The 26,829-nt window shown below is 49.7% G+C and overlaps 11 protein-coding genes across 11 annotated transcripts; 4 read left to right on the top strand and 7 right to left on the bottom strand.

The window, feature by feature from the left end:
• Nucleotides 1–832: 832 nt before the first annotated feature.
• N7532_000181 (cytochrome P450) lies at nt 833–2,564 on the top strand (the record flags this gene model as incomplete). Its single annotated transcript, XM_056612685.1, has 4 exons — nt 833–977; nt 1,035–1,207; nt 1,261–1,513; nt 1,573–2,564. 4 exons carry the CDS (start codon nt 833–835, stop codon nt 2,562–2,564), a joined length of 1,563 nt encoding a protein of 520 aa, XP_056479909.1.
• Nucleotides 2,565–2,766: 202 nt separating this feature from the next.
• N7532_000180 (uncharacterized protein) lies at nt 2,767–3,611 on the bottom strand (the record flags this gene model as incomplete). Its single annotated transcript, XM_056612684.1, has 2 exons — nt 2,767–3,313; nt 3,385–3,611. The coding sequence occupies 2 exons, from the start codon at nt 3,609–3,611 to the stop codon at nt 2,767–2,769; spliced, it is 774 nt and encodes a 257-aa protein (XP_056479908.1).
• Nucleotides 3,612–3,639: 28 nt separating this feature from the next.
• Nucleotides 3,640–3,864, bottom strand: N7532_000179 (alpha/beta fold hydrolase; the record flags this gene model as incomplete). Its single annotated transcript, XM_056612683.1, has 1 exon — nt 3,640–3,864. The coding sequence occupies one exon, from the start codon at nt 3,862–3,864 to the stop codon at nt 3,640–3,642; it is 225 nt and encodes a 74-aa protein (XP_056479907.1).
• A 736-nt stretch (nt 3,865–4,600) lies between these two features.
• N7532_000178 (NADP-dependent oxidoreductase) lies at nt 4,601–5,891 on the top strand (the record flags this gene model as incomplete). Its single annotated transcript, XM_056612682.1, has 5 exons — nt 4,601–4,776; nt 4,823–4,938; nt 4,999–5,169; nt 5,221–5,352; nt 5,416–5,891. The coding sequence occupies 5 exons, from the start codon at nt 4,601–4,603 to the stop codon at nt 5,889–5,891; spliced, it is 1,071 nt and encodes a 356-aa protein (XP_056479906.1).
• A 1,221-nt stretch (nt 5,892–7,112) lies between these two features.
• Nucleotides 7,113–7,894, bottom strand: N7532_000177 (uncharacterized protein; the record flags this gene model as incomplete). The annotated part of the gene is made up of 2 exons (XM_056612681.1): nt 7,113–7,448; nt 7,769–7,894. The coding sequence occupies 2 exons, from the start codon at nt 7,892–7,894 to the stop codon at nt 7,113–7,115; spliced, it is 462 nt and encodes a 153-aa protein (XP_056479905.1).
• A 287-nt stretch (nt 7,895–8,181) lies between these two features.
• N7532_000176 (uncharacterized protein) lies at nt 8,182–9,224 on the bottom strand (the record flags this gene model as incomplete). Its single annotated transcript, XM_056612680.1, has 2 exons — nt 8,182–9,032; nt 9,110–9,224. The coding sequence occupies 2 exons, from the start codon at nt 9,222–9,224 to the stop codon at nt 8,182–8,184; spliced, it is 966 nt and encodes a 321-aa protein (XP_056479904.1).
• A 1,978-nt stretch (nt 9,225–11,202) lies between these two features.
• Nucleotides 11,203–12,957, bottom strand: N7532_000175 (uncharacterized protein; the record flags this gene model as incomplete). Its single annotated transcript, XM_056612679.1, has 3 exons — nt 11,203–11,742; nt 11,813–12,205; nt 12,265–12,957. 3 exons carry the CDS (start codon nt 12,955–12,957, stop codon nt 11,203–11,205), a joined length of 1,626 nt encoding a protein of 541 aa, XP_056479903.1.
• Nucleotides 12,958–13,602: 645 nt separating this feature from the next.
• N7532_000174 (sulfatase family protein) lies at nt 13,603–15,603 on the top strand (the record flags this gene model as incomplete). The annotated part of the gene is made up of 5 exons (XM_056612678.1): nt 13,603–13,906; nt 13,968–14,125; nt 14,182–15,001; nt 15,061–15,173; nt 15,226–15,603. The coding sequence occupies 5 exons, from the start codon at nt 13,603–13,605 to the stop codon at nt 15,601–15,603; spliced, it is 1,773 nt and encodes a 590-aa protein (XP_056479902.1).
• Nucleotides 15,604–21,214: 5,611 nt separating this feature from the next.
• Nucleotides 21,215–22,421, top strand: sonA (putative nuclear pore complex protein (SonA); the record flags this gene model as incomplete). Its single annotated transcript, XM_056612677.1, has 2 exons — nt 21,215–21,478; nt 21,588–22,421. The coding sequence occupies 2 exons, from the start codon at nt 21,215–21,217 to the stop codon at nt 22,419–22,421; spliced, it is 1,098 nt and encodes a 365-aa protein (XP_056479901.1).
• Nucleotides 22,422–23,117: 696 nt separating this feature from the next.
• Nucleotides 23,118–25,153, bottom strand: kexA (serine-type carboxypeptidase kexA; the record flags this gene model as incomplete). Its single annotated transcript, XM_056612676.1, has 3 exons — nt 23,118–24,458; nt 24,538–24,898; nt 24,978–25,153. The coding sequence occupies 3 exons, from the start codon at nt 25,151–25,153 to the stop codon at nt 23,118–23,120; spliced, it is 1,878 nt and encodes a 625-aa protein (XP_056479900.1).
• Nucleotides 25,154–25,766: 613 nt separating this feature from the next.
• Nucleotides 25,767–26,712, bottom strand: N7532_000171 (SAM-dependent methyltransferase; the record flags this gene model as incomplete). Its single annotated transcript, XM_056612675.1, has 4 exons — nt 25,767–25,823; nt 25,877–25,995; nt 26,082–26,273; nt 26,391–26,712. 4 exons carry the CDS (start codon nt 26,710–26,712, stop codon nt 25,767–25,769), a joined length of 690 nt encoding a protein of 229 aa, XP_056479899.1.
• Nucleotides 26,713–26,829: the final 117 nt, after the last annotated feature.

Genomic DNA, 26,829 nt, shown 5'->3' with positions numbered 1-26,829 from the left:
GAACCCATGAAGCCAGGCAATGGCATTATCAGATATAAATGAATCCATCGCCATGGCGGACCCCTAAATCTGCACAGCGATGCCTTGAACAAGAAAATTGTGAGCTATCACCAGTAGCGCCTTGGCCCTGTGCAGAAGTACAAGCGAGGGCGGGCTTGAAACAGTCAACCGAATTTCGACGTCGCTCATAGCTCATTCTGGCATGGCGATGCCGGCCCATTCTGCGGTTCGCTCGTTTGGAACACGAGCTCGAACAGAGGCGCTTTTTAGCTTTGACTACGTTGTGCTGCCTCGCTCGTTGAGGACCATACCAGACGCCCAAGGCAATGTCCACACGAGCCGACTAAAGGCGCTCTGTCCGTGCATTCGACAGGTCAACTGTCAAACCGGCGGGAGGCCCGCGTGGAGGTGGGCGAGAGGATTCCGGGCTCCATCGACTGGTCATTTAGGACAGGTCGCTGTGAATTCGAGGGCGTGTGGTTGGTTCGGATCGTGCGCGTCGCCCCGTCTTTCGCGCTAAGCTCCACTGTGTGTACTTTGGCCGGCCGCCGGTGCGTCGGTGGGGAATCTAGACCGAGACAATGGTCGATCTTGCTTTTGGGCTGCGACTGTGCACGAGGCATCGAGGGCCACGGGCCTGCTGGGGGCGGCGATGAAGAGGATCGGCGCCGCCAGGGGACACATAGTGGAGTCTGTCCAAACGATCCCCACTCCGCGTGCCCGGTATATAGTGCCCATCGTGGATTTTCCCCAGGGGTTGTTTGTTGTTTCGAACTCCTCTTGGTTGATACGTCGACTTTTCTATATACGATTCTACGTGTACTGCTCGAAAATGAAGCTCGAATTGGTCTCGGAATTAGGGACGTGGGAAAATGCTGTGCTCGCTGTATACGCCTTGTTGGCGGCTCTTCCGCTATGGTACTTGACAACCTTTTTCATCTCCCCGTTGCGACGATTTCCTGGTCCTCCTCTCGCAGGTGAGCTGTTCCTAATATTCCCGATCGGATCTTATGCTCAACCTTTTGCCTGATTAGGATGGACAAACTTGTGGCGGATGTTTCACGTCCGACAGGGTCGGTACCATCTAGTCATCCATGAGTTGCACAAAAAGTACGGCCCTGTAGTACGCATCGCGCCCAATGTGTTGGACCTGGATATTCCGGAGTTGACCAAGACAATCTACAATACCAAAGCGGAGTACCTCAAGGTATGTCCGTCCCCATTCACCTCATCCTGAAACACACTGACGAACTATATCAGACCGAATTCTATCACGGTAGTAGCGCCAAGAGCAATGGCAAAATCATCTATAACCTCTTTAGCGAGTGTAAGCCAGACGTTCACGCGTTGCATAAAAGACCCATCTCAAAGTACTATTCCATGAACGGCGTGCTCCCACTGGAAACCCATATTGACGAGATGATCGCGTACTTCTGTCAACGGCTGGAGGAAAATTTTATGGATGGATCCAACGCCACCGAGTCGTTCAGACTCGAGGACTGGATTGCATACTGTAAGTGGTCCTGATCAATATGTCATGGCTGCGGTAGTGGGCCGAGCTAATGCAGGCAGATACCTGGGACGTTGTTGGCAAAGCCACTTTTAGCCAGCCCATTGGATACCTCGAGAAAGGGTATGACTTTGATCATACCCTGAGCACCGCCGATACGGCCATGGACTACTTCACCATGGTTGGTCAGATGCCTATCCTGGATCACCTGCTTGACAAGAACCCTGTTTGGAGGATTGGTCCACCGTCTTTTGGTAATATCACCAACATCTCGATCCAGCATCTGATGGATCGGCTTCAGGGAAAGGATACCCACTACCACAATCCTAGCAAGCCGGACTTCCTCGATAAGTTCATTGAAGCTAAGGAAAAATATCCGGATGTTGTCGATGATATGCAGATTGTTTCGTATCTGATGATCAACATGATTGCGGGCGCCGACACGACTGGTATCACCCTCAATGCGGCCCTGTATTTTTCCCTGAAGAATCCCCGCGTTTGGAACCGACTGCGCGCAGAATTCCCTGCTCGATGTCCCTCTGATCCACCAGTGGTATCGTACAAATCTGCGAGAGAGGTCCCGTATCTGGATGCTGTCGTTCGTGAGGCAATGCGGTGCCATCCCGGCGTTGCGATGCTTCTGGAGCGATACGTGCCGAACGGCGGTCTGAATCTTCCAAATGGACAGCATGTGCCAGCTGGCGCGGTCGTCGGGATGAACCCTTATGTCACGGGACGCAACAAGTCGGTCTGGGGTGAAGACGCTGAAGAATTCCGTCCTGAGCGCTGGCTTCGTGATCAAACGCGCGAAACAGAGGAGGCGTTCCAGAAGAGGCTGCAGTTGATGAATAACACTGACCTTACCTTTGGTGGTGGGAGCCGGGTTTGTATTGGGAAGCACTTTGGCTTGCTGGAGGTGTACAAGGTGATCGCTACTCTTGTCTCGCGCTATGATGTTGAGTTGGTCCATCCCGAGCGGGACTGGGAGACCCATAACAGCTTCTTCGTGCGGCAGAGTGGGATCGAGGTCAGAATGTCTCCTCGTGGGTGTTAAATTGTCATACGAGAAATTTTTGAATGAAATCTTTCTTTGTATTGCCATTGAACGAATCGTTGCCCATACAGGGTCTTGACAACAATGTATCTCAGCTTTGTCAACATCCACTTAACGTCCGCCTGGCACAGAAATAAGTAGAAGCAAAACAATCCTATCAGTCCATCATTAGTCAGCAATTCATGAGAATCAACTTGAGTTTCTAGAGCTCCATGGCCTCGCTACCGTTCTTGAAAACAAACTCGATCCGGCCTACGAATTTGATCGGTCGAGGTAGCCTGATATATGTTTCTCCAAGTTTCAGCGAAAATGGATATGCATTCGACACTCGCCTAACCAGCTCGCCGACATACTTAATCGAGACTGATTCATCCCTTAGTCTGGCCATCGCATGCGACAGCTTTCCCTCGGGGATGTGCGACAAATCAGCTGCTTTGTCTGTGCATCCACGCACGTTCGTCAGGAGAGCAGCGCAGTTTGCATTCGCAATGATAGCAGTCATATCAATCTCAACCATCTTGTCACGCAACGGGGCATAAACACCATTGATCAATGTCGCGTAAGTCTTAGATGGATAGACTGTGGCGGGAACGATCGTTTGGTATGCTGAATTCTGTACATTGCGTTGGATTTGAAGGTTTTGACACAGGCCGTGAAAGTCAATCATCCCCTCTAATCGAGCTGTCTGTTCGTTGCCAAAGTCTAGTTTCGCTGATTCGGGCAGTGCTTTGGCGTATCCTTTGGGGTCTCTGCCATGTTGGCATGGATGTAACCGACTGTGTTGTGTTTGAGAATATTAATGGAGCCCCTTTCGCCTGACACGGGCACTATATTTATCGTGATAAAAGATGTAATTCCCATCACGGCACCGATATCTGCTGGGCCCAGCTTCGAAATAGCGGTGTCACCGTTCACGAGATACCGGTCCCCATCATCTTCCGTGTATGACAATGTGGACTGGTTGTTCGTCATATGGCCGCTCGGAAGGAGCCAAAGTCCGGCTTGTCGGTTCCTTCGGCGTTCGCGGCGGTCTTGACCATCAACCATGGCACAGCGCCGATGAAAACTGCTTTCTTCACGCGGCGCGTGTACCGTGCTTGCCGAGGTATCGGGTCACTTCAACTCCGCCATGCGAGTGCCCGACCATCACGGCGTCCTTCCCGTTGAGTTTCTTGAAAAATTCTTCCAGGTCGTCGACGAATGTCTCCATGTTTCCACCCTCCCATGTCTGGGTCGAGCGACTGTGGCCGCGTTGGTCATGGGCAGTCACTCGGTAGCCATGATAGGCCAGGAAGACCATCTTTTTCGAAGTTGTCACTGCTCAATGGGCAGTCACGAGAGAACGCCACTATTTGACCCTTGGGGTTGCACCGGTTCTTATAAAAGAGCTCGGCTCCATTTCGGAGTTTGACGGTAGGGCATTATGTAGTGTTAGAGGCTGAAAGTCCAAAAGGATTGGTCTAGTTGCGCGGATTGAACAGCTTTCAAATCTCATTCAAGTTCTGTCCGGTATATAACCGTCTGTTTTACGAATCGCCACAAATGCACTTCTCACTCAACCGGCATGGCATTGCGATTATCTTATGTCGATTCCTGAATGAACCGTTCGTACCAAAGTCAATTGCTCGACGGTGTTTGGACGAACAGTCTATTGCCCCTGTCTACCGACCCATCTGCATTGAGAGAGGGTGACATAATGATGTCGGCCTGCATCGAATGGAGTCTGCAGCAAGTGATGGTCTCACAACATTTCAAAAAGTGGGCGGACGATGCTGGCCGCAGCAGCGATGCGGATTTGTTGGATCCAAAACTAGCCTCCGCGGCCAATCACGGGATCGCCAACCGGCGTCGGACCGATTGTTGTCCCTAGTGTCACGTGACAACGGATTTGTTGACTGATCAAGTCCGGCTCCACTTTGCGCCTATGCCCAGGCCATCAATAAAGGCACGACCCGCCCTCGAGGCAGAGCCATCTTCCTAAAGGTTGTTTTTTCCTTCTTTTTTTATTTTGTTTCTCCTCAGAGACATCAGGAACAATGTTATCGCTCAGTATCCCGTCATATACGCAGCCATCCGGGTATCAGCTCTCAGAGCTGCCAAATCCCAAGCTCGGCGACGCGAAAGATGTGATTGTCAAAGTCCATGCGGCCAGCATCAATCCAATCGATGTCAAGAAGGCCAGCGGTGCGCTGAAAATGGCAATCAAGGACGCGTAAGTACACCCTAATATTTCTGCCGGGCTGTTCTAACAGATGTAGATTTCCGTTTAAAATCGGCTACGATTGCGCTGGCATAGTCACAGAAATCGGGGACGGCGTGAGCCAATTCAAAGTTGGAGATGCCGTCTACATCCGATTGCCAGAGGCTTGTCGAGGTAAATTCAGAGACAATCTATTCTTCATGCGCGACAGTTACTAATGAAGAAACTTACCAGGTTCGTGTAGCGAATTTGTCAAGTGCTCCGAGGATCAGATCGGACTCAAGCCTAGTTCGCTCTCGTTCGAAGATGCAGCCTCAATCCCCCTGGCCGCCATGACTGCACTGCAAGCTCTCAAGAACTACCACGGGGATTTGGAAGGCAAAACCGTTTTCATTCCCGCTGGCCGTATGTACCCATGACTGCAACATTTGTATCCCTTTTGCTAACGAACGTTAGTCAGCGGGACGGGATTATTCGCTTGCCAGTTGGCGAAGAATGTCTTCAAAGCCGGCAAGGTCATTACCACACTCTCAACCTCAAAGATTCCAAAGATTAAAGAGCTCCTCGGCGAATCAACCGTCGACGAAAGTATGACTTTTTTATTTCAGGACCTTCAATGATCTTTGGGCCATCTGCTAACTCTTTACGAAGTTGTCGATTACACAAAGTCCGACCCCAGAGACGCAATCGAGCATGGTTCCGTGGACTTCCTCTTCGACACAGTTGGATTGGCCATGGAATACCTCTGCTTGATGCGCCCGAAAATAGGCCAAATCATATCCGTCTCGACCTTGCCATCGGGCAATCAGCTGCAGAACTCTTCTTTGATGGACGTCCCTCATCGTCCCACTCTGCCAATCCACATTCGGATGTCTCTTAACCTGATGGATCAGGTCAGGAAATTCCGTGCTCGACGTTACGGAGTGAACTATGCCTACATGAACTTGAGTTCTACTGGCAAGGACCTGAATGAGCTCAAGGGGTACATAGAAGACGGTCGCCTGAGGACTGTCGTTGGGACAACAGTCGATCTTCGAGATCTAGAGGCTGTCCGAAGCGCCTGCCAAGTTGTTTATAGCGGGAAAGGCGGTCTTGGAAAGTTGGTAATTCGAGTCGCAACGGAGTAAGGTGCAATTCCATACGCAATAGATTAGTTAATGCTTAAATCAAGAATTCATTATCAAGTTCGAAACTCCCTTCCGTGGCTATAGGATCGTTCCATCTTCGAGTAATCAAAGGATATGGGGACGAACATCTCCCGAATAGTGGACTACAAAAGATTGCTCGCCCAATGGCGGAGCCAGGTTACCATCGTCCATAGACAACACGAACAAAAAAAGTAAGAATCCTTATGAAGTGAGTCACGAGATGAATTTGTCTCATCAGGCGGTTTTCTCTTCATACTTAGTCCACGTGGATTGATTATTGGCTCATGTTTCTGGAATGAAGGGCGCTCACACTTTTTGTTCGTACTCAGTGTTCGAGCACCTCGCTCGTCTTTCAAAAAGTTTTCTTTCATCTTTTATCGTCAATGACAACGGTTGGGAGGAATGTTCTATATTGCGTCCAAATTATCGAGCCTCTTGTTTCTGGTGATATAAGCCTTGCACTAGAATTACCACTTGGTTTGGTTGGTGATACTTGTCGCAAATTTTGGTCCGAGTGTAGGTTTACATTGCAAGAAGCAGTTGTCGGAGAATTTCGGTGCGTTCGGTTGCATCCTTCTTTTCTGGCTTATCTTCGCTTTTATTCCTTCTTCTGGCTCTTTTCCTTCGTTCATCTAGACCTTGCTATGATCCCATTTCTGGATATGTGTAAATATACCATCTCACAAGTCTCCTTTTAATGAGAATATAGTCGTTCGCCGGATACTACCCGACGTGAACTTGTGCTACGGAGGCTTGCCCGAGCCGAAATTTGGCTGGCACCCAACTGAGGCTAGTTTGGTATCTGAATGGAAATTTCACAGAATTGTAGGGCAATCCTTTCCACCAGAGCGATAGGCTGAGCTGATCTCCGCCTCCCACCAGAATCAATAAATTCCTCATCCAATCTCCCTGCCGCCCACCATCCATCATAATTATCGTCCTGTCCCTCATCATCCGTTTGCTACTGTCTAACCACATTCCCACAATCATCCAAAAAGACACGCAACAGTCTCTCTCCATCAAGAGCTTCCTGACCCTCGACGAAAAGATGCGCCACGACACAAGCCGCATGGTACCAGCCATACCGTGCCAAGTCTCGCTCCCACTCCCCTTCTTCTACGTCACTATCTGCCAACAATTCTCTTAGCACCTTTAAGGCCCTGTTCCGCCTCTGTAGATGCGCATCCCCACCTTCGTTCATCATTCGTTCGGGATTAATTCCAGTGTACGGGCAAGATCGCGTCCGTTGAAGATCTCTTTGTCGTCGAGAATGATCCCATCTGGACAGACGAAATCCGAGTCTTCGTTTTTGGTCCAGACGGCCTCGTACTTCTCTTCGTTTGCTTCGTCGTAACAGAGTCGGAGCCAGAGTCCTTCCCCGAGGGATCCGAAAAAGGCCGCGTAGGGTCGTAGAGCTTCGAGGCGCGCGGGGTGGAGAATCTCGCTGATTTGAGCCTCAGTCGGGTGAGGTGATGATTCACCAGCACGGATATTGTAGGGCTGCTCGGCAGGACCGCGCGTTAGTTTATAAGGGCCCTGTAGGGAACTAAAATGGATACTGAAGCATGCATACCTCTCGTCCTTGGCTTCCTAGCTGCGAAAATTGCCGTATGAGGCGCGTGTGTCGCGCAGCGGGCAGTTCGGGTGTTATTCGTGAGGCCGGATGAGGGGTGTCCCATTCTGAGAGGAGGTACACGTCCAGCGGGTGCGAGCCCCAAGGTGGAGGCTCGGTATCTCAAGCCCAAGGATCTGGAGAGGCATGCTATGCTGGTGATTTGCCGTGTGCGTTTGCTTCCGTGGGGAATTTGCGGATGGAGAACGAAATTATGCCCCAAATTCGGATCCCGGCATTTTACCTCATTGGGCGTATATAACTCGGAGAGCAATCCAAACTCGCGCTTCGACACCGAGCTGATTGCAAAGGAGATTTCCGAAAGAATCCGAATGCTTGTAATTCTTGCTCCATTGCCTGAAACTTTCATTATACAGATCTGTCGGACTTTCGGATATCGGTTTCGACTAGTACTCGTGAGGGCCAATTGAAATATCCCAGCGATCGATTGATTGACTGAAGAACTATCTGTCGGCTCCCGTTCAGGATGCCATCTATTCAGGGGTTTTTAGTGTGTTACAGCGCTGCTTTTTCCAAGAATACCCGATTATCATACAAAATAGGTAGGAGATTGGGTATCTGCTGAATCATCCTGCTCCTGATTGTAATATCAGTCTCTCCGATCGACAAGATCTTAATATCACAGAATCATATATATCACAGGTTCACCTTCTGAAGTTCAGCTTCGGTCCATTCCCAAAGCGCTTTGCCCATCTTCTCGCTCCGCACATACTTATTATGTTCCTTGCGAATTCCAACAGGGACATAATAAGCGCCATTCTCAAGATCCATCTTCTTTGCACCAGCAGCCGCCCAAAGCTCATTATAAGCACCCTCTGCCACAGATGATCCAAAGAAGCTAAGTGTCTTGGATCCTAGCGCAACAAGAGACGAGCGCTCGCTGATTGAGCCATAGAGATCTGTCAGAATAATGCCTGGGTGTACAGAGACTGATGTAATTGAGGGATGACGCCGGCTGAGTTCTGCTGCGAAGAGGATATTGGCAGCCTTCGAGGCACCGTACCGGGCACTCGTGTCGACTTTCTTGAGTTTCTTTTGATTCAGGATTGTCTCGAAGCAAGGTGCGTAGTTGTGTCCGATTGATGAAAGTGACACGACCCGAACGTCGGAGTCGGGCTCTTCGGCTGTTTTCAGCAATGTCGGTAGGAGAAGTTTAGTCAATAAGAAGTGGCCCGTGTGATTGGTGCCGAGCTGGATCTCATGGCCCAGCTCGGTTTCCCCTGGTGGGAGCGCCATGACACCGGCGTTCAGCACCAGGATGTCAAGTCTATGGGATTGCAATTTAAATTGGTCGGCGGCTTTCTTGATTGACTCGGTCGATGTGAGATCCATCGGAAGCCATGTTATTTCGACGTCGTTCGATACTGAAGATTTGATTGACTTGATTGCCTCGGTTGCTTTGGATTCCGACCGTGCACCGAGGAAGATCTTGCTTGGGTTGTGTTTTGACAGTTGCAAGATTGTCTCCTTGCCCAGGCCAGCATTTCCTGTAAAGCTTGTTAGCAATCTTGTTCAGGCTTACGTTTTGTCTGTTTCAACGCAGAATGAAAGGGGTTCAACGCACCTCCTGTCACCAGAACAACCTTCCCAGACAAGTTGGGAATGTCTCTTTCGGGGTTAAAGCTCACTCCTCCGAAATAGTTGAACGGATTCGCGAACGCCGCAACAAATCCTGCCATTTTTGCGGGCGTGTTGGTCAATTGACGAATTTGGGAATGATTATCGGGATTAGATTAACAGAGCAGTGAACCCCGAGCCAGGTGGTAGTGACATTGTGCATTAATATTCTGCTTCGGATCAATTAACTACCCGAATATCGCCACGGAAGCTTGCTGGAAGTGGAGCCGGCCGAGCTTGCGAAACGAACTCTTGAGTCTAAAGCCCCAAACTCAAATTTAGGATGCTGACTGGAAGTGACTGCATGTGAAAAGTCACGTGGCCTCCATTCTTGGATCAGCATGGTCTCATTTTCATCGAGTGTTCACAAGGTGATGAATGGGATATTCTGAGGCTGGATTCTCTTGGGGCATATTTGCTTGCTGTTTGATATATTTTTTCTGTTAATTTAGGCCGGATTCGAGGCATACACTTTCCCCATCCGATTTGTCAGAGTCATCTGACACCTCATACACATTCCATTTCAGAAAATCCGCCAAAGTAAATCTGTCGCAACCCACCCATTGCTTCAGGTTTAGAAACTGTTTCGCACAATCTCAGAAGCCCCCAATGTTTGGCCGATCTTCAACACTTAGCGTATTGCGATACTAGTGATTAAGATCATAGATCTCATCAAGAACGACTCGGAGTTCCTCTCAGGGCTCGCGATGCAACAGTACAAGGTTCAAGAAATCGTCCAAGGTTGTGTCGTGTTCTTTTGCGTCATGTAGCTGATGTCTCCGATGCTCTTCCGCATGGCCGATACTCAGATACCGCAACGCACGCAGGACGCGGAGTGCTCATGTAAAAGACAAAGCTCACCCAGCATTTCTCGAGACGTAGATATTTGGGCTCCGTTATTTTGTCAGAGCGAGGAGGATCCTCATTCGTCGGCATCGAATTGATAGCCTCGTAGTGTGAGATCGTCTAGTTTTGGTATGAGGAAGATGCTTTTTTATTTAAGAAATGTTGGCACTTCTTGTCCCCATTCACCACAATCAAATGTCACTATAGAAACAAACATTCGTTAATGCTCACTACTCAATCTTTTTCTTTCCTTTAATCATCATCCACAGCCGTTAACGGGAGACTTACGCGACCGAAGTCTCTTCCCTATTCTGGATTCTTCCGGTTGCTTCAAAGATGCCCCTTTAATGTAGTCCGCGAGCAGATTATATTTCTCATCTCCCTATCCCACATTCAAAAACTCCCCCTCAATTAGAATCTCTGCAGATTCTCTAGTTTATCTAGACATGGCGCAATGCGACAAGGTGACTGATCCGGAGCATACACTGTGACATCGTGTACGAGACTGGTGTACTTCTCCAATACGGTGCGCACGAATTCGCTCCCCTTGTTTCTGTTAACATATGCCGACCGGTCTAGATGGAGAGTCATAATGGCGTTGAGTGAGCGACACGTTAGTGCAGTGAGACACCATGGGGCCATCGACATTTTCTATCACAGCATCCAGGAGTTCTTTGGCCTGTCTGGATAGTAGTGGGCCTTTCATTGCGTGACTTTGATTGGCATTGTTCAACACACCAATGCTGGGTACAGAGGACGATGATGCTGGTTTTCTGAGTCTGCTGCCCTTAGTGAATCACGGCGCTAAAATTCGGCTAGCTCTAACGTCAGAAAATCTAGTTCAACAATCGTTGCCAAAGGGCCGATCAGGTGTAGGGGTAATCAAAATGGAATTGGAGACGGTTAGAGAGCTTCACTCTCTTCCTACTGGCTCTGGTAGCATATATCACAAGTCCGGTAGATCCCCACGAGTTTGGAACATCACGCCAATCCAGGGACTCACAAAACAGGCAGTCATAATAAATTACTCATGCAATCGCTGGCCAAAATACTCCCACATTAACCGAGTTCCCCACGGTGTCAAAACATTTGCGTGTGTCCCAAAGATTCAAACAGACATTTCAGTAGAGCGGCCGCGGAATTCATCGACGTATCAAATCGGCCATAGGCTTCACAAGCTCAAACCACTTGGAATTACATGGCGAGCATGCTTCGACCTCCGTCAAGGGTAAGCCGATCGCGGACACGGAGGTGAATATGTTCGGCTCCCATTCGGGAAAGGCATTTCTCTCCCTTGCGCTCGTTCTCTTCCTTGCGCTCTGGGGTCGGGGTGTAAAACCAGACGTCCAAATCTCTAGAGTCTTCAGTGTATTTCTCCGTCTTGTAGCCCTCTTCAAAGTCGTGCTTTTTCTTCTTCATGATGATCACTGCGCTGGGACAGAAAACGAGAGCCTCGCCAGTAGGAAGGCTAACGATCTTCTCAAATAGCTTGCTGGATGTGTTGGGTTGTTTCTTCAGCGCAGCACCCGCGATGTGCCTCTCAATTGCTGCAAACCACGCAGGAGACGAAAAGCGATGTACAATCGTCACGTTGCACAGGTCGAGCAGGTCAGAAGCGATCGTTGGCTCTTGGGTGGCAACGACGACACGAGTCCCGAGATGGCGTTGTTGGCGAATGAGTGATAGCAGCGTATCGGTCAAGGCGTGGGCTTCGGGATATTTGCCAACTAGGTACTGAAACATGCCAGAACTAAATTAGCCACAATGTCTGTAGAACTTGGGGGGAGGGGGCGCGGCACTTTACCTTGTGGGCTTCGTCAAGTACCAGAATGCGACCGATTTTCTGACGACTTTTCATGAAGAGCGAGATACAGATGTTGAACAGCGCACAAGCATCGTCAGGTCCCACGAAGGGGCAGCTCAGATCGACAATTGTCAAAGTACCCTTGTCAAATCTCCATAGGTCCTTGACTTGCGCTTTCCAGGCATCGAAGTTTGCAGGCGGTTGGTCTGAAAAACCACCGGTCGATGTTGCTGGAGAAAGGAAGGACTCCAGGATCGAGAGTCTGATTTTCAAGGGAGCCAGCTGTCCATCTTTGAAGGGTGCCGCGTCAATGCGTTGTCTGAATAAGGTGTAGTTAAAGCCTTGGCGGCCCTGGTCAGCAGTAGCCATTTCACGCAGGATCTGCAGCACCATCTGTTTGAGTGGTGATGATTAGTCTATGTATGTTGGACATCGCCATCGTGTACACATACCTCCATATAAAGCGGACAATCACTCTTGTTGTCGACCCCCATCAATGTTTTCATCATGGCAGTTGTGAGGCTTTCCGGGGGAATAAACATTGGCTTGACAGTAATCGGGTGATGCTTAGGGCTCAGACCCTCAGCCTGGCTGTACAAGTCCTTCATGGTCACAAAATTAGTCGGGGAGACCAAGATTCGAACCGGGATTTTAGCAGAGCAGAGATACGCTGCTTCACACAGCTGAGTGCTAGTGAATCCCGTGAACTTGTCGTAGTGAAAGACCAGCCCCGCAAGAGGGGAAGTCAGATTGCCGACGGGCAGTGACTTAATAAGACAGTTCTCCAAAATACAAGACAGTGTATGGCTCTTTCCACTGCCTTGCGAGCCACAAATCATTGCAGCCCAGGGGGCCGTCGTGTTTGTATAGATAAGCGTGTCAGTGTGGTCTGCCTTGGTTGTCTCCGTGACTTCACTCCCGATCAACCCATATTGGGGAAAGACAGCAGGCTGCTCAGAAGGATTTGCCTGAATAGTGGCATGCGCCGCGTGAGTAAAGATCGGGGCCATCTGGATCTCCTCAGTGGACTTCTGGCTTTCGAGACGCGTCTTGGGCTGCTCAGCCTCACTGGCCTTGATGAAGCGGAGATGGCCAGCTGCCTGGTCCTCCAGGCCTTGAGCCATGGACATGGACTGGTCCTCCATGCCGCCGGCGGAGAAAGTGGATCAAGCTGTACAGGTTGAAGCAATAAAGTAGCTTTGTAAACGCGAATGGGTTGCGAGAGTTTAGTGTGGTTGGGGTGAGGGGTGTGACGGTGGTGAGAGAAGCGAGAGTAAGAAGAGGGGTGGGAGTGGGAAAGTAGACGGTGCGAGAAGAAAGAGCAAACAAGTGTCAAGGCGGCGAATGCGCTCTCCTGTTGCTGGAAGTTGCCGGTGAGGCAGACGCGTCGTGAGGTCACGAGACTTGCAGTAGATGCGAGCACCACGGGCAACTTGAAGCCATGATGCTTCTTTCCCTCTCCAGCTCCCTTTCCTGTTCTCATTCCTACTCCTACTCGCCCTATACAGCAGCAGAATCGTTTTTTGTCTCGCTTGCATCATTCCTCTCTTCTCCGAGTCTTGTATTGCACGAGACTCAGTTTTGCTTCTACATTCTCTCAATGTCTGCCTCAGACTCGATATTTCCGACGATGTACTACATCCCTCCAATGGCGGCATTAGTGGCTCGGCGGGTTAATAAGCACTGGTGGGCCAGAACTTTATCGCTCAACTGCATGTCGAGTTTCATAATCCAGGCTGTCGACAGATCGCAGGGTCACACAGCCGCGCTTGTCCCCGATCCTGCATAGCATGCGTGCCCTCATCCGTTTGTTGCTTTGGGTCAGCCTTCGGGCGACGACCTGGTTTCCAGCCCAGCAACAGTCATTGTCTGCCCGGCACAAACCGAATATTGTTTTTGTCTTGACAGACGATCAGGATACTCATCTTGGCTCTTTGGATTATATGCCTCATGTGCAGAGGCATCTCCTGAATAGCGGTACATACTATCGCAGCCACTACTGCACGACCAGTGTCTGTTGTCCGTCGCGCGTAACACTATGGACGGGCAGGCTGGCCCACAACACCAACGTCACTGACGTCAATCCTCCATACGGTACGCTTCGAAGTCTTCAATATCGCAATTTCATGATTCGAGCGTATTAACACGCTTGCAGGTGGTTACCCCAAATTCATCTCCCAGGGCTTCAACGAAAACTACCTCCCCGTCTGGTTGAGGGAGGCCGGATACAATACCTACTATGTCGGCAAGCTGTTCAACGTCCATACCGTCGACAATTACAATTCTCCGTTCCCAAATGGTTTTACGAGCCATGTGAGTAAGCTAAGAGTCTCAGTGAGGGCAACCCTTCTAAACATGTGGTAATATAGGAGTTCCTCCTCGATCCATACACATATGACTATTTGAACAGTACATTTCAGCGGAATTATGAGGCCCCGAGAAGCTACGAAGGAGAGTATGTCACAGACGTCCTCGCGCAGAAAGCATACACGCTTCTTGAAGAGGCCGCCGAAGCCCAAAAACCCTTTTTCCTCACAGTCGCTCCAAGTGCTCCGCATTGCAATGTGTTCATGAATGGGACAGGCCTAGATGAGCACCCCTTTTTCGATTTTGGCGCGCCAATTCCTGCGAAAAGACACCAACAATTATTCGACGATGCGAATGTTCCACGAACACCCTCATTTAATCCAGAGATTCCCTCGGGTGCAAACTGGATCAAAACGCTGAGACGCCAGAATCAAACTAATGTCGAATACAATGACCATTTCTACCGTAACAGACTCCGAGCTCTGCAGGCTGTTGATGAGATGGTCGATGGCATTTTCTCTCGCTTGGAGGGGCTTAGCCTCCTCGATAACACATACGTTGTTTATAGTAGTGACAATGGCTATCATATCGGGCAGCATAGGCTCCAACCGGGAAAGTCTTGTGGGTTCGAAGAGGATATTAATGTACCCTTGATCATTCGTGGACCAAGTGTACGCGAGAATGTGACCACGGACATTGTCACGACGCATACTGACCTGGCCCCAACATTTTTCCGATTGCTCGGAATCCCCTTGCGAAGCGACTTTGACGGCGAGCCAATACCTGTGACGAGGGAGCAGATAGAGTCACCATATCTCAAGAGGCAGGAACATGTCACTGTGGAGTATTGGGGATTTGCAGCTGGCGAAGGCATCTATGACTGTATGTATCGCTGGGTTTCTTTGATCGGGCTCTGGCTAACGATGATGATCACTGAACAGTTGACTTGTCCGCTTACAACAACACTTACAAGGCCATCCGGATCAAGGGGGCCGGGTACAATCTTTATTATTCAGTTTGGTGCAACAATGAGCATGAGCTCTACGATCTGGATGTAAGATCTCGACATTTTGACCTGGGAGCCCTCAAAATCTGACCATTAACAGACCGATCCACATCAAATGACGAATCTTTTTTCGGAAAATGAGAAAGTCTCCTCGTCACATCATATACTGGGGATAGGCATCCCAAAAGTTGTTCCAAGATTGGACTCGCTGCTACTGGTTCTCAAGTCCTGCAAGGGCAAAGTATGCGTCTCTCCGTGGAAGGCGCTGCATCCTAATGGAGCAGTCAATTGTTTGAAAGATGCGTTAAATGAGGTATATGATCATTTCTACGAGGTGGAGCAAAGTACAAGAGTTGTTTTCGATGAATGTGTGCGTGGGTACCTTCTCGATGCCGAGGGCCCGCAATTCGACTTTGATCGTGACGGGCAGGGAAACAATCTTATACGCGATGGCCTACTATGGCACGAATGGGTCTGATGAATTTGCCTGAATGTGAAATGACAAGCGACATGGTTTTTCGAAGACATGGACATTGTAATATGAGCGACTCGGCCAAGTGAATTGTAAAATGCACTTTCGCAGTAGCTGGGAAACTCCCGAGCGGGGTTGTCAAATTGGGGCCAAAATACCACCCAACCATGATCAAAGTAAGCTGAAGCTCGTTAGATCAAGCCTTTCGAACGTCACATGATGACTACTGGCTCAACGTGGTTTGGGGGCCTAATCCATCTCAGCCTCGAGGCTTGCATCCAAGGTAACGCCGTTTCCCCGCCTTCTCTTCGCATCGCTTCCAATGCACCTAAATTCCTCCAGTCTCCCTCGGCGCTAGCTTCAACCTACGCGATACAATGGCGACAACAGAATATCTCGAGAGCGTTTCACCATTTCCTTTCCATGTCCCCGTGACCCCTCTGCCAACAGTGTCTCTTCACGAACTAGAAAATAGCCGCGACCATGAGGTGACACGCTTATTCGAGGCATGCCAAGAGTGGGATTCTTCCTTTCAGATCTGAAGGGATCTGGAAAGGGCAGAGATATACTCAGAGATGACAAGAAGATGTTTACTCTCACCAACGAAACATTTACTCTCGGCCAGGAAATTCTAGATACCTACGCATATAATCGGCCCCATGACCTGACTGGATATGTTTGACAGATCCTCCCAGGGATTATTATGAGTGATTGACTGATTTGTTGTTCAGGTACAAGAGGAAAGGCAAGCTCAAGACGGATGACGGCAAATTGGAATTCATGGAACTATATTCAATCAAGCAGGATTAAATGCTGGATAGCCCTGCTCCCCGAAAGAACGCAGACCACATCCAAGCAAAATGTGCAGAGGATCAAGATTTTTTGGCACTCGTACGAGGTTACCGATATCATACTTTCCCAATTAGACAAGAAACTCGGACTCCAGCCCGGCACAGGGCACAGGGCCCTCTGGATCAGGAATCAGAAAAATCGGTCCGGTTGCTTCTCAGCCAGCCGCAGTCCCGTTCCAGCGCAGATACGATCACTCTTGGAGGTCATCTGGATCAGGAACCATCACCCTACTCTTCAACGTTGTCGGTGGGCCTTCAGATTCTTCCCGCGGGCTGCGAAAACAAAATGGAGAACTGGCAATATGCCAAGCCAGAGTCTGGATGTATTGTGAACACTGGAGATACTATCGTTGAGTGGACTGGGGGTCTTCTACGCAGTTCGCTTCATCGTGTGGTTGCGCCGCAAGGTGAACGGGGTTCAGTTCCGCAGATTAGTGCTGCTTATCTGGCTCGAGCGCGGAATGATGCGTCGATGCGCCGCTTCGAAGTAGTATTTTTCCTTCATTGAAGGGGATTGGTGATGAAAGGAGGGCTGCGATTGTTTGCGCTGCGTGGAGAGCGCTGCGAGTCATGCGTAGGGAGCCGAAACCTCAGACGAGAGGTGAAAAGATATGTCCATGATCGTACTTCTTCAAGAATATTTTACGAGCCAATAAGTTTCATAGCTCCTAGCTATTGGTAGCTACTATTAGATACAATCCCATTGTCCAGTCGCAATCCTATTAGCTATTGATGGCTTCTACGTACCTCTGCTCTTTCTTGTAATATTCGAGGAATAGATCATGTCGATCTTCCATATAACCTAGCTGTTATGGCGGCATCATAAAATATCCAGCCCCAACCTGCGTGGCCCAAAAATGTTGATCTCTTCCTTGATAGGGGGGATTTCCTCGTGGAATCAACCTTGTAGGCGGTGCGATCATCAGAACGTGATACGAACATAATAACTCCGCATGCGCTACACTTTATATCAAGGTAACAGAATATAATGCTTTTCTGTTTCAGAACTCCTTGAGCACCGATATGCCGACACAGCTTGATTTCCTTTTTTCGTCTCGGTGCGGCAAAATTCGATCAACAAGAATCTGGTAGGTAAAATGAAAGACAATCTCATCTGTCTGAATTAGAGAAGCGGATATTGATGGTGTGTAGGGTGTTCTTCCACATTGGCTTTCGTATTTGCATTGATGTCAATCTGTGATTTATCTTTCGATATGGTCGCGATCGAAGTTTGCGTTACAGAGCTCATGCCCGATGTTTGTCAGTCTCCTGGTCGAGAATCTGATACATGGACAGAGAACGATCATGCCTGATCACACACAGTAATGAAGACGCTGACGACAACCATCCGTTCCTTTATACCAGCCAAATTCATTTCGAGCACGTAACTTCAGACACGCGACACAATATGTCCATTGGCGGGAACTGAAAAACAACCAATGTCCGACTAGAGTTTCCGACTGGACTTTCGAGCTTTTAAAGAAGCTCTCGAGCCCTTTTAATGTTCATAGAAGCCGCACTGAAATGATCTGGATATCGAAATATGGGCTCGTTGAAGACATGCTAAAACTGCTGGTAGAATATCTTGCAGCTCAGTGCTAAGCAGACCTGCCAAATGGGAGGAAGGAAAGCGAAAATTCTTCCATCACCTCCGCCGGAAGATCAGAGATAGATGGCTCTCGCTTTCTGCTGTTAAGTGAGCCTCGCCTGAGAGCGACTGCAGCTGTCCCTGAGAGATAAGTTATGCAAGTTCTGAGATTCGTTGGAAAAGACATGATTCTGTGTGCGAAGAAATTATGAGAAGGTTTTAGGTGACAAAACTGACTCGTAGTAGGGACTGCGGAAATAGCATCAACGTCATTGTGGCCACGAGATCGAATGTTTACTAGGCCCTTTGTATACCGTGGGTTAATTCTGGGGTTCCGGGGCAAATGTGGGGATCGTCTTCAATCTGGTATGACGACATTACAAAAGCAAAAATGCCCTCAGAACCGGCTAAAAATAGATTAACAGCGATTTCGAGTATCAGCCGGATAAATCTGCAGCATATCCGGCTAAGGAAGGTTATAACGGCCAGAGCTCACTTTCTGTTTTCACCCAAGTTGATGCCCTGTTTTAATTGATGGCTGATACAATACCGACAGACGAAAAATCACTAGAGACACGAAAAGATTTCATATTCATAACCCTTATTAAGAGGCTTTATCGACGGTACAAGATTAGCAGTGGTCCATGCTATTAGATAGCTATTCAGATGCCTGTTCGGATGGCCGTTCAGAAGACTGTTTGGATGACTGTTTTGAGGATTGTTAGAGCATGTACGGTGGTAATATTGAAATACAGATCTCTATAATCCAGGCATCAAGCCCTTTTGAAATTAGTGAGCTTTGGCCGCTATAACCTTCCGTATCCGGTTATCATTGTGCCATTTTGCCCCCTTCGAGACTACGTATTCGCCTAGTAATATCTGTTTCTATTTGGGTGCTTCTTTTGCGTGGATCTGTCTTTGCCTCAATATCTCCTACTTCTTTATTTTGAGAGGAATTAATCACTTCGACGACATGCTGTTACTGGACATACCACTCTCTCAAGCAGTGCGACTGCTACATTGATATACTGGGCTGGTTGGATCGTTTACTGTCGATTCTTCCAACCGCTACACTCCGTTCCGGGGCAGTTCCTTGCGTCATATAGTCGGGCTTGGGTCTTTGACGGCATAGCACGAGAAGACATGCAATACAGACAGCGTGCCCTGCACAAGAAATATGGTATTTCGCAATCAAATTTCTCATTATCCTCCAGTGTGCTGATATCGCAGGACATCTGATTCGCATTGCACCAAATGAATTGCCTGCTCTGATCCCAGCGCCATCAAGGTATCGACTACCCTGACCGAGGAAAGAAATTAAGATTTATTTGACCAGCCTATCTATGAAAAAAGCCAATCGTTGTTAAGGTGAATTATGACTTCCAAAGTCCCACTCGACGCGTCCAAAATAGCTAATCTCATCAGACTGAGTTCTATAATGCGTGAAAGCCCCCATACAAAGGATATCCGGGCTTTTTCAGTCGCGCGACGAAAAGGCACATGCAGAACGGACGCGTATTGTGAATAGTGCCTATTCGATGGCCAATGCAAGAAGCAATCAACTCCTGCACGAAGGCTTTTTGTGATGCTATGCGATATTTGGCTAGAAGCCAAAGTGCGGTTAATCTTTCGGTTTGGATCAATATGTAAGTTACACAATCAGAGGGTTTGGCATTCTAGCGCAAATACTTAAGCTCTTCGGTGCTTTCTTTACTAATTCTCTTACGAAGGTATGCGGGCATCTGATGTTCTCGGTGATTTATTTTTCGGGCACGACTTCGACTAAGGGAGCGGACGAATGTTGGTGGCCACATGGAGGCCATCCAGCACTTATGCCTTCATCATATCCTGGCCGGTTTTGTCACTTCTTATCTTTCCAAGTTGCCTTTTCCAACTCTGACTCTCTTCTGTCCGCTATTTCGGGGAACTATCGACGCGATCATGAATCTGCCAATCACCTCGAGGAAGGCAATGAGTAAGCGCATGGGAGAGATACATGTGAATCATGACAGACGCGATATTCTTCAGGAGTTGATGGAAATCAGTGCCGACCGAGGAGAAAAGCTCGACTACAATAATGAACACATCTATGCTGAGCCCCATAGCTTCTTGTGAGATCTGATAGCTTATATCTCCTGGTATGTGCTTGCTGATCAACAATACGATATATAGCTTCACCGGGGCAGACACCATTGCCATCGCGATATCAAGCATCGTCTGCCATCTGATGTGTAATCCGGCCGTCTATCAAAAGCGCACCAGGAAATCGATGATGCGGTCATAAGTGGACTAATCTCCATGCCTGTCAAATACAATGAAGCGATCAAGCTCCCGTATTTACGTGCATGCATTAACGAGGGAATGCGGCTGCACCCCAGCGTCGGATGCGCAGCATATGGAAAAGGTGATCCTTCACGTCGGGGCTGGAACTCGCGTTTGTATTGGGGAAAAGTAGCTTTCCCGAGCACTCCTAGTATGTATACGACACTCGTCAAATGGTGTTAATTCTTGCTTTTTAGACTGCATTGAGATTTACAAGCTTATCCCACAGCTTCTGCGGGAATTTCACATTTGACGAATCAGGAATTGCAGTCATGCAAATACTGGTTCAACAAAGTGGTGGATGAGTATGTATGCATTGAAGAGTGATAAAAAACTGAGTCCGTCAATAAATTTGATCTTTCTGCTAAAGCCGTCAAGCACCAGTTAGTGACTATTTGGATTATTTTTAACAAATAGAATCCGGTTATATATCGAAGTTGTAAACGTGGAATTACATCCTCAGAAAGCCGCCTGTTGCATAATTCTGGCCGCTATAAAACAACGCAATGTCCCATAGTAAACTTCCAGACCTTTTTAATTCATTTCGCATATCTACATCTTTATGATCTATTGAAATAGTAGAATATAGATCGCGCACCGAAACAGAAAGCGGTGAATACATTCTGCCGCGGCATCGCGCAGTTGGCTCCGTCGGCGTCTCGCAACCAGCTTTACGAATTACTTTTTCCAGCTTTCTCCCCAAACGTCCACCACTCTCTTTCACCCATTCTTCTCACCTCGCAGCTTGCCCCAGTCTAAGTCGACGACTGCGGCACAGCTTCACCACACCTTTTTCCGCCGGCCCCGCTCCCACACCTTTCTTCGCCTTGAAAACAATTCATCGCGCGCCCTTGTGATGTCGACCCTCTTTGGCGGCGGCGGTGCATCCGCGTCCGCCGGTGCGGCGAACACCACAGGCGACATCTCAAAAGATGTAGCGCTCAATCAGCCTCCCGAGGACGGTATCTCGGATATGGCATTCTCGCCGGCTTCCGATCATTTGGCTGTCGCATCGTGGGATAAGAAGGTCCGCATCTACGAGATCAACGAGCAGGGCCAGAGTGAAGGAAAGGCTCTTTTCGAGCATGAGGCTCCTGTCTTGAGCTGCTGCTGGGCTCCGGTATGCTACACTTATGATTTTTTTTTGCTTTTTCTGGCTTCAGCGATTCGATTCCTCTCCGGTTCGAGCTTTTGTTCCGATCCCTCAACTAACTTCCTCGCGTCTACAGGATGGTTCCAAGGTCGTCGGCGCCGGTGCTGACAAGGCGGCTCGCATGCTCGACCTCGGCGCTGGAGCAACTACCCCCGTACAGGTCGCTGCGCACGATGCACCCATCCGAAGCTGCCATATGATTCCCAACCCGACAGTCGGCGGAAGTCCGCTCCTCATCACCGGCTCCTGGGACAAGACTGTGAAATACTGGGATCTCCGACAGTCCAACCCCATTGCGCAGATTGATTGCCAGGACCGTGTGTACACAATGGATGTCAAGAACAAGTTGCTCGTCATCGGCACCGCAGACCGCTACATCAATATCGTCAACCTCGACAACCCTACCAAATTCTACAAGACCATGCAATCCCCTCTCAAGTGGCAGACAAGGGTAGTCAGCTGCTTTGCTGACGCCAGCGGTTTCGCCGTCGGTAGTATCGAGGGCCGCTGCGCTATCCAGTATGTCGAGGAGAAGGATTCCGCCTCCAACTTCTCTTTCAAGTGTCATCGTGAAACTCCCCCCGCCAACCGCGACATCTGCAACATCTACTCGGTCAACTCGATCGGCTTCCATCCTGTCCACGGAACTTTCAGCACTGCCGGTAGTGACGGCACTTTCCACTTCTGGGATAAGGATGCGAAGCACCGTCTCAAGGGTTACCCGACCGTTGGCGGCCCTATCTCAAGCACTGCTTTCAGTCGAACCGGAAATATCTTTGCCTACGCCGTCAGCTACGACTGGAGTAAGGGTTACTCGGCTAATACCCAGCAAACCACCAATAAAGTCATGCTGCACCCCGTCGGTCCGGATGAAATGAAGCCTCGGCCTGGCGGTGCTCGCAAGCGGTGATTGAATTGAAGTACGAATAGGAGATGGGTGATGAGGGAAGCTTGGCGTTTTCGCTTTCTCCAGAGCGTCCTGGAGCGACCGGCGCTATGAGCATGTAATGAACCTTTTTTGTCTACCATACTGGCGTGTTTTATTTAAGAGAATTGCAATCGGGACTTCTCGAGGTTGATGTCTGTCCACGGTTAGTCCGTACTCTCATCCAAGTCTGCAGCTGCCATTGGCTGTGGTGGTGGTAGTTACTCGTAGCTTGTGCGACCTATATACTCCAGATTTATGGCTAGGGATATGTGGAGCCATGTGTAGGAGACCAGTCAAATGGCCAGGTAAATGACCGGGTAGACAATCAGATAGGTGACTGGGCAAGGAACACAGTAGTAGAATGCAGTTTTCAAATTACCAAGACCACAATTAAGGTGTTATTTCAGTGTTATTGCCGTAATTGGCACCAGGTTTGACCAGGGTTATAATTGTACGTGTATTTAGATTGCAAGGAGACGTCACGATGGGAGATATAAGCGCGGCAATCTTCTGTTCAAAGGCCTCTTTTATGCTATAGGGCCACTCGAAGCTGAAGAGACAGGGACTCTATAAGTTATCATACACATAAGAACATAAAACGACAAGATATGAATAAGAATGATCAAGAAGTATTCGAAAATATCAAAACCCATACACCCCAAGCTATGCTGTTTCAAATCATGAAAGACTAGGCTGCCCACGTTCTCCGGCCGACGGGTGAGTATCATTGTCATCGTCACTGATATCACCAACAGCATAATGCTCACGGTCGATGCCAGGTGAATGGAGGTCATCCAATTCCGACTCATCAAAGTCACCCGCTTCGACATCGTTCGCGGAGCGCTTATTGCCGAACCGATCCAGAACCGAACGGGGCATTTGCATATCACTCGTTTTCACACCATAGTAACCCTTGTGCGAGCGACGACTGCGCCAGATAAAGAATCCCCAGATTATGACGCCGATAATGACAACCACGAGAATTGCCTCGCCAGACTTGGTGTACGCATGCATTTCTGTTTCCTTGATCTTTTTCTCTTCCTGCTGTTCAGCGGCCGTGCTGTTAGCCTGGCCACCGACAGAGGTCTGTGGCAGTTTTTCGCCGTCAATGCGCGAGTCTGCGGGTCGACCACCGATACTTGCAATGTCGACCTTCATGAAGCGATCGAGCATGTCGCGAGTTTGGCGGGGTTGATCGTAGGGGACCATGTGGCTGGCGTTATAGAACAGGACGTATGTCAGATTTCGAGCGTGCTGGTAGATACCTGCCGGTTCATCTTCAAAGGTCCAGTCATGGCGAGGAGCCCAGACGCCTGGCGCAGTCTCGAATCCGGTACCACCCTTCCATTTCATGTTGTGAATGAGGGTCTCTGTTCCAAGGTGATTGCAAATAAGGTCCTTGTCACCGCTGAAAAGCAGAACGTTGACGCCCGATTCAAGCAAGCCGGGAAGGAGCTGGACAGCCGGAAGAGACTTCTTCAGAGTCATAGCTTGGCTGACGGTGCGAGTGCACTCTTGCCAGCCAGACATCTTTGCAGCATTGATGTTCAGAGCAGCAATGACGTCTTTGCGCAGAAGGTAAGGATTCACGTTTGTCAAGTCACTCGGCCAATTCATTCCGCATGATCCCGTTACGTCGTCCTTGCGAATGTCGTACATGTTATAGCATTTGCCATTCTTGGCCGTGAGCTGGAGAAAAGCTTCCAAAACACCCTCACACTCGGAGAGGCTAACTGCGTTCTTCTTCTCAGGCGACTCCAGTTGCGTAAGACAGTACGAGTTGAGCGCGTCCATCTTCGTGTAGATCTCGGTCCCGTGCGTGATCAATCCCTCACGTTCAACGAAGTCAAAGTACGATGGGTACTGATCCGCGGGCGAGATCCAACCATTGCCAATGAGCAGGCCCTTGAGTGGCCACGTCGTCTTGCCCTCCTGCTTCGCGATTTTGTTGCGTTCCTTGACAGCCCTGGCGATGTAAGGAATCGACTGGCCAGCCCACGATTCACCTGCAAAGTAGAGCTGTGAATAGTTAGCATCACATGTCCCCCGCATCGCATGGTTTCAGCGAAAACTTGTCACAGGTAATTGGGTAACGTACGTCATCTCTCTCATACTCGGGGAACAGTTCGAAGAACTTCTCCAAGAAGGTAATGAAATGCCCCGCCAAGGGCTCCAGGTCATGCAAGTAGCTATCCGTCGCTGCATAGCTGAAGCCCGTACCAACAGGCTGATCAACGAACAGCAAGTTGGCGAACTCGTCCCAGGATCCTTTGTTGTATTCCAGCGTATGATCATCCTTCAAACGATAAGGCCCAACTTCCATCAGCGCACCATCCATCGAGCTGCATCCTGGCCCACCATTCAGCCAAATCACGGTCCGCTGTCGGTTTGCAATGTGGCGGTTTTGGAAATGCCAGAAGAAGAGGTTGCCGTTGATTTTGGGGTCGACCTCGATGTGCCTGGATCAATCATTGGTGTGATTAGATACCACTCCATCTCGCACTCCCGCGGAGCGGAAAGCAGAAAAATAGAACTCACCCAGCGTGCATCTTCAGCAGAGGACCATCTGACGGTGCGCCCGGCAGATCATGTACATAGTAATCGGCGGCCGATTTGGCTGTCGCCAGCGACGGGCCAAGTAGAAAGAGCGCCCATGATAGCAGGGCCAAAGCGCCGCCTCGCTTGGAACCCGCGAGGCAAGGTATGAGGAGCATTTTAAACGCTGGCGAGAAACGTGATCATAGATAGAACGAGAAGGATGGGAAGATGTTCGGAAAGGGAGGCCCGCCGCGGACAATGCGCAATCACGCGATCATCGAAATTGGTTGCGGATACGGTTGAAGATGGTGTGCCGGATTGCGAGAAAGTGGCGAAGAGAAACGAGCGCGTCGGTGGAGGTGAAGGTTGAGGTGACGGCGAGTTGCGGGCGTCAAAGAACGAGATGACGGTCGAAGAGGCTGGCGTGGCCTCGAGCAAGCCGTTTCGGTGAGGTATTGGTATTACCAGTATTTTATTTGGAAACGCGGCCTGGAGAAGAGTCATACGGGAGACGAAACAGTACGGGACACGTCAAGGCTTTGGCAGCCCCCCTGGCCTGTTCGGGGGTTTTCTATAGACCTCCAGGGATCTTTCCATTCGAGATTCCTCTCTTGCTTACGAGTTGCGACGAGTATTTAATTGGTATATATGATCGATCGGGCTGAATCCATGAACACATAATATACTTTTGGTATTCATCTATCCCTTAAGAGCTGAATCCTAAGGGGGTGCCTCAAAGGTGGAACACAGGCTTCAGCGGAATTGCAATAAGTGGCCGGCTAGAGCAGACTAGAAAAGATCATCGACGCCCTTGTCGGCGTCCTTCTTAATCAGATCCACCATCCCCTGAAGAGTCTCAGCGCGGTTCCTCTGCGTTTTAGCGTGGGAGGGGCACTCACATCGGGCATGATTGGCTGCCCGGCGGCATCTTTCACATAGCGGAACGGCATTTCGGTCCGCTCGTGCTCGTTGATTAGGATTTCGGGGTAGTCGACATAGTCGATCTTCTCGAGGGGCACTATCACAATCCATATAGTGAGCATGAGACGTAACTGTGACATCGGGGAAGCGGCGATGCCCCGAAGGTCTTCGTATAGAACGCACCCTTTTCATGCACGACGATGCGCGTCACCCGCACGGCCGTGTCGGTTGTCATTTGCTTCGGGCCCAGGCGGCGGCCGACATAGCCCTTCTTCCTCAATTCGGAGGTGCGATCTACAGACGCTGGGTTAGCGGTGTCCGCGCCAGATACCGCACCAAGGCTCGAAACACACTCACCTCGAGGCGGATCATCGCCTGTAGTCACGCATGGAATAAACGTCAGATTAGCCTAGTCAAGTCCGAATTGCATGCCGCATTACGGAGGATCCTGGATGCGGCCGCATCAAGCATGAGGAAATTGAAATTCCGTACCGAGAATACCGCCAAAGAGGAAGACATCGAACGTCTCGCCGTCTTCCGGGCTCAGCTCGACCGGCGCGGCGGGGTCCAGCAGGCAGACCCGGTCTTTCTTATCAGCAAAGATCTCCTCGACGCTGCGCTGCTCGACTTCGAGGCCCTGAGTAGCGGCCAGGTCAGCGGGCATCTGCAGCTCGGTGGGCACGGAGCTGAGCAGGAATCGCGCACCACGAGCGTGGGATTCGCGAGCGATAGCGGCGTATTCTAGAGCGGACCACGGCCCCAGCTCGGGGTCGAGGTGCTCGACCACAAAGGCCCTCGTCTTCTGGTCCGTCATGGCGGGGTGGATGCGAAAAGTGTGTTGGCGGAGACGGAGAGCCTTTGGGGAGAAATGTGCGGATGCGGCCCAGCAGCAAAGCAGCGCAGCAGCACAATACAATTATACAATGAGTAG

The sequence above is a fragment of the Penicillium argentinense genome (assembly GCF_028826775.1).
Source record: "Penicillium argentinense strain IBT 30761 chromosome Unknown utg000001l_segment0_segment0, whole genome shotgun sequence".
Taxonomy (NCBI): domain Eukaryota; kingdom Fungi; phylum Ascomycota; class Eurotiomycetes; order Eurotiales; family Aspergillaceae; genus Penicillium; species Penicillium argentinense.
Note: the sequence above shows the minus strand (reverse complement) of the source record. Positions and strands in the feature narration are given on the sequence as shown.